Source organism: Parasteatoda tepidariorum, chromosome 2, assembly GCF_982258835.1.
Source record: "Parasteatoda tepidariorum strain Cologne lab strain chromosome 2, Ptep-v5.0, whole genome shotgun sequence".
Taxonomy (NCBI): Eukaryota; Metazoa; Arthropoda; class Arachnida; order Araneae; family Theridiidae; genus Parasteatoda; species Parasteatoda tepidariorum.
In genome coordinates, this window is record NC_141756.1 from 97,798,384 (window position 1) to 97,812,973 (window position 14,590).

The following is a 14,590-nucleotide window of genomic DNA, read 5'->3' on the forward strand; positions in this document are numbered from 1 at the left end:
AATTTTTCCCAATACTTGATCTAGGAGTCCCTTTGTCTTATGGATTGGGTTCAAAATTACAATTCTACGTAGCTGAACCCAAAAATTGGGACCGGTTGTTCAACGACGGTTATAAAATAAAATTAAAATTAAATGGTGCATAATTTATCAGTGAGTTTTACAAAACTTTAATAGATTTAATTTTGAAAAAATAAATAAATTGTAATCTGAATTGTATTTTAGGTAGAAATAGGTTAAAAAAAATACTTTAACTTGTCAATGCTTCAATAAAGACATATATATATATATATATATATATATATATATATATATATATATATATATATATATATATATATATATATATATATATATATATATATATATATATATATATATATATATATATATATATAATCGGAAATAAACGTTCTGAGATGGATGCTGTGAGCCAGCAATGGTCTTTACCATCTTTCATTTCGTCTCTTAGCTAATTCTTTCCAAACAGTTTTTATTTTGTAAAAAAAAAAAAAAAAAAAATAGTAATTGTAAAGAAATGAAAAGACAAATTTATATACTTTATATATTTTCATATAATAACGAAAATAACTCAAAACCACAATCGGTCTTCGCTTTCCATGGCTTGGGCCGGACATCGATAAATGTGCTGGACTGTTTGAGAACAGCCACGTTTGTTGGGAGCATGATGCTACAAACCGAGTGATATTTTCTCCATATTTTTTTCTACTATAAATTGTGGTAGTGTAAGTTGACCAGCATTGAAACATCGCCGATAGGTCTGTTAGCGTAAACTGAAATGTGACATCGAATTGAAACATCGCTGATAGGTCTGTTAGTGTAAACTGAAGTGTGACATCGAATTGAAACATCTCCGATAGGCCTGTTAGTGTAAACTGAAGTGTGACAGTAAACTGAAGTGTGACATCGAATTGAAACATCTCCGATAGGCCTGTTAGTGTAAACTGAAGTGTGACAGTAAACTGAAGTGTGACATCGAATTGAAACATCGCCGATAGGTCTGTAAATTGAAGTGTTTGTAATTGAAGTGTACTGTAAATTGAAGTGTTGACATCGAATTGAAACAAAGTTGGTTGTTTTACTTTTTGTTGTTGTTGCAGGTTATCCGCACAATGCTATAAGCGGGATGACGAAGACATCTTTAGACGCCCACACCCACCCACACATCAGAAATATGCAAGGTGAGTCCTTTTATTTCAATATATATATCACCGTGATTGACCGAAATCAAGAGAATGCCGACTTTCACCGGTGAATCTCAACCATCTTATAGTCGCTTCGGTAAATGTCCAAAATATTTGTTATATCCAATTTGATAATAATTTATTTGTTGATATTATTATATTTATTGGATAATTTAATATCTGCTAAAGATAGATTGGAAAAAATATCAGTGTTCGGTGTACAGGCTTAAATGCACACTGGACAGTGGCACATGACTTTAAAAAAACATTGATGTAAGGCATACCGGGCAAATGTATATCGGGTAGTGGCACTGAACCTTAAAAAATATTGGTGTAGGGCATACCGGGCAAATGCATGTCAGGCAGGGGCATCTTAACTAGATCTAGTTTTTATTTCGGACATTTACTACAGCTGCTATGTGATTGTCAACATTCACCTTTGGAAGTCGACAACCACCAATTTCGGTGATTCACAGTAACTTATACACTACTTCTTCAACGATTTTAATTCTAAAATTCTTTTCCTATTATTTTCGCAAAGTCTTTCACATGAAAAAAAAGAAGGAAAGAAAGGATGATTCCATGTATGCCGATAAAAATAACAGAATTTTTGAAATATCAGTAGGATTACAATAAATTTCAATCTCTGCAAATTTTTTCATAACATGATTCAGGGCTTTTCAAATTTATCCAAATCATGGAAGATTCTGTCATGGCTTCTTGTAGCATTAGAATATCCATCTGTTTTTAGTATTTCTTGCTGTATATAAATACATTTGTACCTACTTGGGGCGTACCTATTTGTACAACTTCAACTATAACTCAAACATTTTCTAGAAGTTTGGTTTTTTTAAGTGATTAAAATAATAAATTGTCATTGATCATAATTCTTTAAGCTTATAACTCCTATTTTCTTAAAACTTTTGGATATCCTTTTATTTTTGAGCTATCTGAATGCAAATCTTCATTGAAAAAATTGTATTATTCACGGAAAAATCTCTTTTATGACTAATCAATTCAGCGTAATCAATTTTCGTAACTCGTGTGGGTTTTTCGAGCTATAAACACTAGAAAGAACACTTGGAAATGCGATCATTAAATCAAAAGTTTCTTGAAAGTATTTAATTTTTGTGATGGACTGTACTGCATGACTAGAACATCCCTTTCGAGAGAATCAGTTACGAAGCAGTCAAGTGAAAAAGCTGACGAAATCAGGGATTAGAATAAATACTTCCTACATTTAAATAGGAAACAACGGGGCCTTATCCCCCAGGAATACTTCCACCCCTCTTTCCTTCGCCGGGGGTTTTTCCGAAATGCCAGTCACGTTTTTTGGATCTCATGAGGTCATGATCTCCGTGTGATCATTTGTGTTGGTCTGTCACCGAAATTAAGTGACTGTCATCCCCCGCACGCTAAGGTTGCTCTGTGTTTTGATTTCGCCAAGTTACGCCAATCAGCTATGGGATGACCCATTTGCATGCCAACTGTGACAAGCTTGAAATTAAAAAAAGAATTTACCGTGTTAAGTTTCATGCCGTTAAAAAAAATAACAAAATTTACCGTTTAAAACTTATAAGTTTGCTTAATATCTTGGTAACCGAATTATTTAAATTTATAAAAGTATGTTGTTAATAATTTTTTTTAACATTTATATTACACAAAACACTTATGCGCACATTGTCAATTATGATATTTTTCCAACCCTGTCTAATTATGATATTTTTTTAAATGCTTAAAAAAATATTTTTTGAGTGCTTGAAAAGTGCTTATAATAATTTGTCTACGCACCCTGTAGTAAAATGATTTGACAAAAGGTAAGGTTATCATATGGCACGCAAATCTGTATTTCAAATAATAGAATTTGATCTGATGGTTTTTAATCCATTTATGATTAAGATGAAAAAAATATTTTGTCAACACAACAGCTTTAAATAATCAAATATACATAAAAAAAACAGGTATTTTATGTAATGTGTAAATAGGTAAATTCTATGAATTATTTGTTTCACATGTAATATTTCCGAGTGTCGCTGAATTGAATTGTATATAAATCGAATGACGATCTTTATAAATCAAATGTTTCACAAAATGTTTTTAGGACATACAAAGCTAGACTAATATGCATAAGTCCCCGATGAGTAAGCGAAGAAGTCTTGGGATCGCAAAACAATTTGAAAAGGAACGCCGAAAGTAATTGGTGAATGCAGAGAGAAGGGTGTGGGGACCCATAGTAGTTTTTTCAAGTATCTTATAGCACGTGCATGAGTACATTGATCATGTTTTCACAAAGCTCCCTTTTAACTTATAATAGTCAAGTATCGAAAAACGAAACAAAAAGTTGGAAAAAAATCTCTTCCATGTGGTCAAGATTTTTAAGCGCAGAAGGAAAACACAAAAGATTCTTTAAGAGCGTTCCTCACAAAATTTTATCAAATATATTGAAGTATAAGTTTCGTTTTTATGTAAAATTACACTTTTTTTAATTTTAAATTAATCGTAAAATTATATTAATATACTTGATATTAAAGTTAAAAACAAGAGACAAGGGCTGGACAGCTGAGACTTGGTTTGTGATTTCCTCTGTGAAAAGGCAGACGGGTTGTCCAACACTGCCAAAAACAAACAATATTTTATTTATTTTATTATTGTACTGTTTTATTAGAACATCCACTTCTAACGTAAGTTCAACCAATTACAATTAGGTGGCAAAAACGTATCAGTATCGATTTAGATTTATGAATTTTTTAATATTTTGAGTTACAATGTTTAGCAACCTGTTTAATTATTAGTTTCTGAAATCGAAACTTTTGAAATGAATTTTATACGATAAATAGAACTACAACTTGAATGTTTTTACATGGCTGAAACCGGTTTACACATCTTTATGTTCGTGTATTAATTGGTTAACATCGTAATGCATTACGTTTAAAATAAATACAAATGGGAAGTATATAAAAAAAATCTCCTCTATAAAAATCCATTACATTTTTGTTTAAATATAAGAGTATTGCGTATAAACTCGTACAAAACATGCAATTACTAAAACACTACAGCGCATCTAATCATTTGGTCTAATTATTATAATATACTAATATAATACCCGATGTAAAAAATATTCTATATTTATATGATATATCGTCTAATTTATTCAATTGCCGAATTTATATTATATGACGTCTAATTTCACCAAATTATTCACGAATGTAAACAATTACAAACCGGTTTCAGTAGCGTAAAAACAATCTATATAGTATCACCTGATAATTAAAATTTTACATGTAATCCTATACTGCAGTGTTTCCCAAACTTATGTCTTCTGTGTACCCTTTCTAAATTTTTCGTAACGCTGTGTACCACTAATAAAAAAATGAATGTAATTTTTACTATAAAAAAATTTGCTCAAAAGTTAAAAATCACAACTGGCTGTTGACACCCATAATGATGAACTGTTAACTTTGCAAAAAATAGCCAATAGAAAAATATGTAATCCTAATTTTCATGGCTAACTTTGTTTTTAAACAAAATTTTGTGAAATTTTCGCTTGTTGTAAGATATTTCGCATAAGAACGCGTACCCCCGCTAAACTGTTCCCGTACCCCTGGGGGTACGCGTACCACACTTTGGGAAACACTGCTATACTGCATCTAATAATTTGGCCAGAGAAAGTATTTATATTTTTTCATACATTACAGGCAATTCTCACTAAGTTATTCTCCTAGAATTTTTTTTTTTTTTTTTTTTTTTGGCAGACATTATTGATCTTTTTTTTTAAAATTTCACCCCTCCCATTGGAATAAATATCTCCCTGAATATTGATTGCATGATAACAATAGAACACGTACAAATATACACAGTTTGAAATTTATTAGCATTTTCTATCCTTTAACGTAGAGTTCAGCAATGATTTTGGTCACCATTAACCATGCCAAACATTTCAGAAAACTCGCCAAAAAAGGTGATTAAAGTTCAGTCTTTCCGAGTGCTGAGATTTGCAGGAAATAAGTTCATTGTTTGAGGGGGAGTTGGTCAGTCTGGATTAGAGGTGGTGAAAATCACTGACCGCCTCTCTCTTCCCTCCCTTCGGTAAGTGATAGGATTAAAATGACACTTGCCGGATAATCGAAAGTATTTTTTTTCTTCTTCTGTAGCTTGCACACACACACAAAAAAAAAAGAGCAGAAAAGTTTAATCTTGAAAAACAAAGTGAAAAAAGTATGAGTGATATACATTTATCCCCGATTCGTTTGAATAAATCTATTTTTTTGGTCTAACGGTTTTCTGGATTTGGAAAAAAGTACATTTTTATAAGTGACCATTCGACCCTTCTGTTGTCTCTGGTATAGTCTCAAAAGTATAAATGTTCTGCGAATCGAACGTAATTGTTTTAGAAGAATGGTGTGTTACACAGGAAGTAAATTATCTTTCGTATATGTAGTTTTAATGTTGAAACAGCACCGAAATAATTCAAATACATAACATGATTCAAAGTCAGTATGGCAGTGTTTCACAAACTTATGACTTTTGTGTACCCTTTCTAAACTTTTTCTAACGCTGTGTACCACTAATAAAAAAAATTAATGTATTTTTCACAAAAGTTAAAAATCACAACTGGCTGTTGACACCACTAAATATTAACTGTTAACTTTGCAAAAAATAGCCAATAGAAAAATACGTAATCGTAAATTTTCATGGCTAGCTTTGTTTTTAAATAATTTTTTTTGAAATATCCCTTTGTTGCAAGATATTTCGCATAAGAATGCGTACCCCCGCTAAACTGTTCCCGTACCCCTGGAGGTACGCGTACCACACTTCAGGAAACACTGCCGTATGGATATAATTTCTTTAATTGCACTTACATAAATAATATTTTAATAGCTTTCTTGTTTTGTTAAAATGTGAAGAAGGTTTCGAACTGTTTATCTCATAATGTTCTATAAATCAAATTATACGATGACTTTACTTTTAACAAGAAACACATTTCTACATTTGGCTATTTTTTCCATAAATGAAAAGTTGAAAGGGTTAAAGGCTTAAGTGGCACTCAAATAAGATACCGTAAATTAATTTCAAAATTTTTGCTATCTTTATTGCAAATAAAGATGTCCGCAAGTTTTTAATTAGAAAAATATATAAATCATTAACATTCTGTTCACGTCATAGCGGTCGCAAGCACGTTTCAGTATGCTGCCAAGAGAACAGGATTTCTATAGTTACTCGAGGACTGTTCTTCACCAAATACGCATGGTAGATTCTTCCATTTTGAAAATACTGAAAGATTGTCGCTTCTATCCATTTAAAACTGTGAAATTTAAATATTTAGGCAAAACAAAGTATTGTCAAACTAATTCATTGGCATTGGGTTCAAAGTTATTTCCCGGAAAAATCTAAATTTCTGTAAAAAAGACTCACGTTTGATGAACATAGTTTTCGAACGTCGCTTAGCTCACGCCAGACACCACTTACTCACTTCTAACGAACAAAATCCAATTTGTTTCACACTACACCTAACATTATATGTATTCTCAACTGGGTTCTGTGTTTATTAAAAAAGTCTTGCGTAAACTTCACTCATGATATTATTGTTTAACAGTATTTTCGAAACTTTTTCGACATGGAAAAGAAAGAAAAAAAAGCCTCAGTTTAAACGTCTTACACTTTATGCAAAACCTCCTACGGTTTGCCTGACGGCAAGGGGACTCTAACTCATGATCCGTCTACCACTGAGGATATATTACGTCAGCACTGTGATCGGTGAAAGCTGGATGCGGAATTCGTATTGACCAGCCATAACTAGGATTCGAAACCCGGTTCACCTCATTGGAAGGCGAACGTTCTTTCCCCTGAGCCATCACGGCTCAAATATCAGTTTTTATTATTATTAATTATTATTGTTAGTATTAATTACGATTTATTAGTTTTTTAAATGCTAGTGTGAAAAATGTATTGATTCGCTTTTTCCAAATGTAAGGTTATTTTTAATGATTTTTGAAGAATTTTCACCGGCATTTTTTAGAATTTTTTTTAAAAGAATTTTTTTAGGTTCCCAACAGTGTTGTTTCCTACTGCGGGTGTTACAGGTTGTATCTTTGAAGTGCCTTTCTGCAGCAAAAAAAATTTTCTCTTTTCATTGGGAGGGGTGGGTTGGAGGTGTTGAGTGGACACGTGATTAGAAAGAGTGTCGCACCACCATCACACTTTGGAATGCAATGCGAGGAGACACCAAAAGTGCAGAAAGAGAAAGTAAATATGTCTGCCAGAAGATAAATCCTTGAGGGTAAGGGGGTGGGGAAGATGTTTCAAGAAGTAGATCTGATATCGGATGTCATTCGCTATTAGATTTGCCGGCGCGCCACTCGAGCTTTCCGCAATTTCCGCACCTAATCCGCGCTCTTCTCCTCTCGCTTCTTCCGCATCTCTTTTTCGGATGGACGTGGTTCGGCACCTCGCTCTGTTTTTCCTTTCACGTAATCTTTCTTCTTTTTTTCTTTTTTGCACTTATATGTGTAGTCTTTCTATCCACTGAGTACTCTGAAGCTTATACTTAAAATTGGAACTGGCGCTTTTGGAGAAAAATCAGATACTATAGCACTACAAGTCAAATTGAAAAAAAGAGAATTGCCTTTCTATGCAATAACCTTTCACTTTTTCATAAAAAAAGTTTCCTGAGCTGCGATGGCTCAGGGGATAGAGTGTTCTCCTTCCAATCAGGTGAACCGGGTTCGAATCCCAGAAATGGTTTGTCGATACGAATTCCGCATCCTTCTTGCACCGACCACAGAGCTGACGTCAAATATCGTCAGTGGTTGACGGATCATGGCTTAGAGCCCCCTTGCCGTTGGGCTAACCCTGGGAGGTTCTAGTGATCTTCCTCTCCGTGTAGCGCAAATGCGGGCTAGTTCTATCAAAAAGTCCACCACGAAGGCAAATTTCTTCCAATACTTGATACAGGAGTACCCTTGTCTTCTAGATTAGGTTCAATATGACATGGCTACGCAGTTGAGCAAAAAAATTGAAGTGTATTAACCCAAAATATTGAAGTGTATTAATCTAATTTTAGGATTAATTTAAAATAAAAAAAAAGTGTAATTTTACATAAAAACGAAACTTATACTTCAATATATTTGATGAAATTTTGTGCGGATTGTTCTTAAGGAATCTTTTGTGTTTTCCTTCTGTGCTTAAAAATCTTGATCACATGGAAAAGATTTTTTCCCCAACTTTTTGTTTTGTTCTTCGATATTTGACTATTATAAGTTAAAAGGGGGCTCAAGATGTTCCTTCTTTACTGATAAAGAAAAAGGGGTGCGTTTACAATGCTTACATAAGACAAGACAATAAATTCACTTTATTAGAAAAAAAAACTATTCTAACTATATATATATATATATATACTAGAGGGCTCCGCCCCCTACTCGCTACCGTTCGCCAACCCCCGATAACTGCTACGCAATTACATTTTTGTTCGCTTCGCGACCAAAATTAAAGTCGTTTTCCTGGAGATTAGCTGACAATTTTTCATCACCAACATCACATAGAGAGAATATGATATGATTGTAAAATGTCAGAGGTCCTTGTTATCAGCATTATAAACTTATATAAAGCAATTTTAATACAAACAATAATATAAACTTATATAAAGCGAGGAAGCAATATTATTTAACGCATTACTATAGGGCATTTGGCGGAGATTAATCTCCGTATTCAAAGCACACGTGGCAGAGCCTAACTCGGGTTGACTATATTTGAAGGTGCCCCTTGATTCTCACCAAGTTGTGATCGCCGTTGATCACCAAGATGGGCGATGTTGAAACGCAATCGTGATTCTGATTGGTTTAGATTGTAGCGTTTTTTTTAAATGTTCAACGGTACATGTGATTTCAGACGTCCGCTAGTTCTAAGTTGGATACCGGCCGGTAAGGTTACTTTTTCTTCTGGTCAATAAGATCGATGGTATGCGGGCAGTCATAAAAAGGGACTTTAGAAAAAATGTCATCGCCAGTCCGGTACCACAGACGCAATTTTCAATTACTTCGCCAAATTTATGTGGCGATGGAGGTACACAGATTCTATTCAGGATAAATTTAGACAGTATCTAACTGCTATTACAGTATTCGGTGCACCTAAATCTGAGGATATTCAAGCTTAAAGAAGAAGTGAAATTTTCAAATGTTTTATTGATATATTATATTTTGGCAGCCATTCTTGTTACCTTGGTGTTCCACGCAATCAGGAATGGTGCCAAACATAAGTTGCCAATTTCCGCAAGGGGCAACCTCAAGTATATTTTTACCCCTACTAACTGAAATCATTGATGATCTTATAGGATGCCGGACGCTCCCTATGTGGTACTTCATCTCCCCCCTCCCAGTAATTTAAATTTTAAACTGAAAACAATTAAACATTATTTAAGAAATATCTGAAACTAATATGAACTGTTTCTCAATATTTCTGGCTGAACGAGTTTTTGAAAGTAAGTAAAAAACAATTAAAAGTAAGAAAAAACAATGATAAAATTAAAAATTATTTACAAAACCTACTTATATACAACATTTTTTATCAATTTCTTTTCCATATTATTCATTTTCATTTAAACGTCTTGACTCTTCAAAGTTTCTTCGCCGCGCATTTCGCTGTCGCGTATTGATAGTACTGCGATTATTTTCCCGGTAATTTTGTACTGCTAAATTATGTTCAGCCCTATGTCGCTGTTGATATCTCCTAAGATATTTTCGGTGATCCATTTTTTATAAAAGATAAGTATTTTAAAGTAAACACTGTTCACGATATTTCACACATTCAATACAAAATAAAATTCGCAACAAGATTTAGCTGGTAAGTTTAGTTGTAACATTTCTGTAGACAGCATTATTAAAAACTATTACCTTTACACACACATGCGTTCTCAATTTTGATTGACTGTTTTGTGGGTTACTAACCAGAAGTCTTCTATGATTGGCTATGTGTTATCATTCCGCTCTCTTCTTATATATAAAGATATATATATATAGATAGATGCATAAATTCAAAATTAGAGGTTAATATTAAGAGTAGACAGAGGCTATTATGTATGTTTAGAACATGTGCTATATTCTTCTATTATAAAGTGAATATTGCATATTAAAGGAAACATTGCGTTAATAATGCTTACGTAAAACAATAAATTCACCTTACTGAAGAAAAAAAAAACTATTTTAACAATACATATAAAAAAATTCAAAATTCGATGTTAATATTAAGAGTAGATAGAGGCTATTATGTATGTTTAGAGCATGTGTTATATTCTTCTATTATAAAGTGAATATCGAACATTAAAGAAAATATTACGATAACAATGCTTACGTATATAAAATCTATTGTAATATTATCCTTCTTACATCCGTCATTATCCGCCTTAAAAAAAAGTTATAAACTGTAATACAATAAAGGGAAAAGCTTTGCAATTTGATTAATTTTTTAAACAATGCAACACATTCAAGCAGGATATTAAGTTCTTTTTATCGCGAAAAAATTCTTTGCTATGTGTAAAAATAATTTGATTTAAAAAAAAAAAATGCATTCATGTATTATAGGTAGATAAGGGAGGCTTGCGACTTCCTGATGAAGGGACACAAATATTTTCATCTAAATGAAAATAAATGAATAATTCTTGATTTTGGCATATTTTTATGAGCTCAAACAATGAAGTAGTGGTTAAGTAACTTTCAAAATAGTAAAAAAGTTCGATCTTTTTTAAAAACTGGTGATTTTTTCCAAATTCAAATATTTGCTATTCGCTTTAAGAAAATGAGTATTGAAATTTCACACCATTTATACTAGTGAAACAAAAATGTGTTCCTCAGCTTGATTATTTATTCTATTTCTTCGATTAAAGTTTATATTTTAGTTTATTTTATTGTTCTAATCATTCCGAATGAAAAATGTGAAGAGCACGGCATTATTCACCTAAAAAGAAGCACCTTTAGCTTTCCCTCGTGGCAGGTATCATGAAGGAGAAGCAGTTTTACAGGGTGTTGGGGTTAACTGTACGGTCGGTGCAAATGAAATAACCGATGTGGTAGAACTTTCGAGAAAGGGAAGATTTTTTGATTGACCTCTTGGCAGTGCCACCCGAATCCAGTTCGGGTAACTACTACGTGCAGTATTTGTGATGCCCGAACTGATTTCGGGCAGTTGGAAAATTAACGTTTCCATTTTGTGATGCCCGAGCTGAGTTCGTTTCTACTTTAGGATACTTAGTTTACTATTTTCCTAATAGATGGCATTACTGGTTCTAGTTTTTTTCTGATTAAGACGAGGAGGGAAAATGTAGGCGATGCAATGAGTGTGATATGGGCTTGTATGCAGTACCGTGTTTTGGGATATACCATACTGTAAAAGATTTGCAAAATTTATGTATTGAAAATCGTATTTTTGTGTTTTTATATATATATTATACTAGTTATATTATATTTAGCTTCAAAATTTTGTTTAATTTGCTCTAATTGAAAAAGATGTGTGTGTAATCCATTACTATTTTTTATGTGTATGTAAAAATTATAAACTCAGTAGTTATTGCATTTTAAAATTTATTTTTGTAATAAAAAAAAAACATTTTCTAACTTTTATAATAATATAAAGAACAAAATTAAACAGTCAAAATATTTTTTCTATTTTTGGTCCATTTTTCTATTATTGTTCTGTTATTCACTGTTGAAGAAGAAAGAAAGGGGTTAAAAGAACTATGGCCATCTTTTTTTCTTAAAAACTGAATATCATAATCTTAAATATCTTAAAATTAATCAGCAACTTTCCGTCTACCATTCTAATACTGTTATTTTTTTCTTTTTTTCCCTTAAAAAAACTTTATTTAGCACCAATTTGTTAACTCTTATTGAGTATGTGTTATCGAAAACTTTATTTTTTTTTCTACATCGATCTGATATCATTGCGATTTAAAAAAGAAAGTTGCTGACTGATAAATTAAAAAATTCATTTAAAGCACGTCGACGCTAGCTTCACGAATACAAATCTTTATTTATACCTAATGCTGATTAGTTGAAACTATACAAAGCAAAAGGTAATTTTAAAAGAGGTTAAAAAAAAGTGTAATTATAACGCATTATCACCTTTAGTTGAAATGAGGAAAATAAAATAAAATAATAAGAGAGTACGGTGAAACTTTGCAAGTTACTTTTGCACCTTCAACTGAAGTATTCACAGTGCAATTAAGCAACTGCACATGGAACGTTACACCAGTATTTCCAATTTACGATATCTTACAGAATAAATTCGACCCATAAATATAAACATTATGCTCGATTTCGAATTCAGCTCAATGCCCACTTCCTCTCCTCTACCATATTGCTGTAAAGAATTATCTAGTGTTTAGAATGAACTTATGAAATGTTCATTTTTTTAAAGATCACCAATTTGGCGAAATTTTCTACATAGACGAAATTTTATCAAATCGGTGCATAACTGGGTACTTGCACATCAAGAAGAAGAAGATAACTGATATCTAAACATGTGACCTATTACGTCAGCGTCAGTTGATCGTTTATAAGCAAAAAGTTAATCGTTAAAGTGTTAAAGTTGAACTAAGTTTCTCTACATAAGTTAGAATGTTAATTAACGTGAAGTTAATTAAATAGAGTGCTGTCTCACGCATCAAATTTGTTGAAATAGAATTCTTTCTCGTCTAAGTATTTTGCTTAACTTAGATTTATTATTTGCTTATGTAATTTATTGTAAACGTGATATATTTTTGTTTTGTGCACCTGAAAACTTCGATGCATAACAAGTTTGTTTATGGTTTCAAGCCTGTCTTTGTGAAAATGGGAGCCAATTTTTGAGCACTCCAAACACGTCGGACTTTTATTAATATCCTCATATTTTTGAAGCAAATGAAGCTTTTATATAATCAAGTATAAGTCTCTGATTTTTTCAAACATGTTAAAGGTGAAGTTTAACATTTTGTTGCTTGTTTTAATTTATAATTTTTGCATTATTTTTGAAAATTTTTTTAAAAAGAAAATTGCTAATCGATATCCCAATAAACCATTTTCTTAACTATTAGAGATTTGGGAAGAGTTGTAATTCACGCTCATTGATTCTTCAATGAGTTTTATTTAGACAAATATACGGGCACTGCCATATTTATTTGCGACATAATGCTGACATTTCAGACTTATGTTTGAGCACTATAGAATGCTTAAAAATTTGTTACAACCTTAATATGAACTGTACGATACTACGGTTCAGTTTGAACAGAAAATGGCTAATCTTGTTATCGATATTATAGCTCAATATTATTGTTCCAGATAATGAATCAACGTTTCTAAAAGTGAAAAAATGCATTTTTTTGGAAAGACTTTTCTGCTAAGTATTTATTGTTTTTCAATATTAAGTTTATGGATTATATATGTATTATAATTAATTATATTTAATTATATTTATAGTTAATATATTGATATAACCTTGAGTGAATTGAGAAGGTGTGGATGGTGGGGAGAGGGGGGTTGACGACAGCATCATTCGGAAAGAATGAAAAATGGGGAAGATGAGGAAAATCAGCATTCTCTCGTCCCTTTTCCGAAGTAAACAGTTTTCGCAGACGAAAATTTTCTGAGAATGAAATTGCGTCTTCCTCCAAAAGAGAGATTGATAATATTATTCCACCTAACAAACTCTTTTAGTGGGGGTGGGGCACCATTTCTCTCCGTGCAGGGCACACTGAGCCGGCACAAAATAGAAGCCGACTGAAGCAATTTCCGTTCCGGAGACCCCTCCCCCTTCCCTCACCTTCCACCCCCTTCCCTAGTCCTTCTTCTCCTTCTCTATTGTAGAAGAGGATAAACCCTCTTTTCCAGGCAAAAATCATCCTTTCAAGGTAATTATGAGATTTCTCTCTCATCTTCTTCAACACTAAATGCTTTTACGGGGAATTTCCCAAAATGGAAATCAATTTGCCCCCTAACAAATGTTAACGACATCTTAAACTTATTGAGCATCGACCGCTCATTTTTCGTTGACTCAACAACTGCATTTTATAAACGAAGATTCATGGGGCGTGTTTTTGTTTACACTGAAGAATGTGCTCAAGAAAAAGACAATTCACTTCTATTAGTCAAAAACATTTGATATAAAATCTAGTTATTGAGCCGTGATGACTCAAAGCGTTCGCTTTCCAATGAGATGAACCGGGTTCGAATCCCGGCGATGGCTGGTCGATTCGAATTTCGCATCCGACTTACACCGACCACAGTCCAGACTAGGTTTTTTTTAAGAGGTACCTATTTTGTGAAAATTTAGAAATAATTTGAGAAAATTTAAAAAAAACATCATAACATGCACACAATATCATTTTAATTAGTATTTTACCAAGTACTCAGTACACTTAGCCTATT

The 14,590-nt window shown here is 32.5% G+C and overlaps 1 protein-coding gene across 1 annotated transcript in view; it reads left to right on the forward strand.

Moving 5' to 3' along the window:
* The window catches only part of LOC107441842 (retroviral integration site protein Fli-1 homolog), a 190,658-nt gene that overhangs the window by 154,982 nt on the left and 21,086 nt on the right, over nucleotides 1-14,590 (forward strand). The window contains exon 6 of the mRNA XM_087157818.1: nucleotides 1,119-1,199. Within this exon, the coding sequence (XP_087013944.1) occupies nucleotides 1,119-1,199 (81 nt within the window). The remainder of the gene's footprint in view (nucleotides 1-1,118; nucleotides 1,200-14,590) is intronic.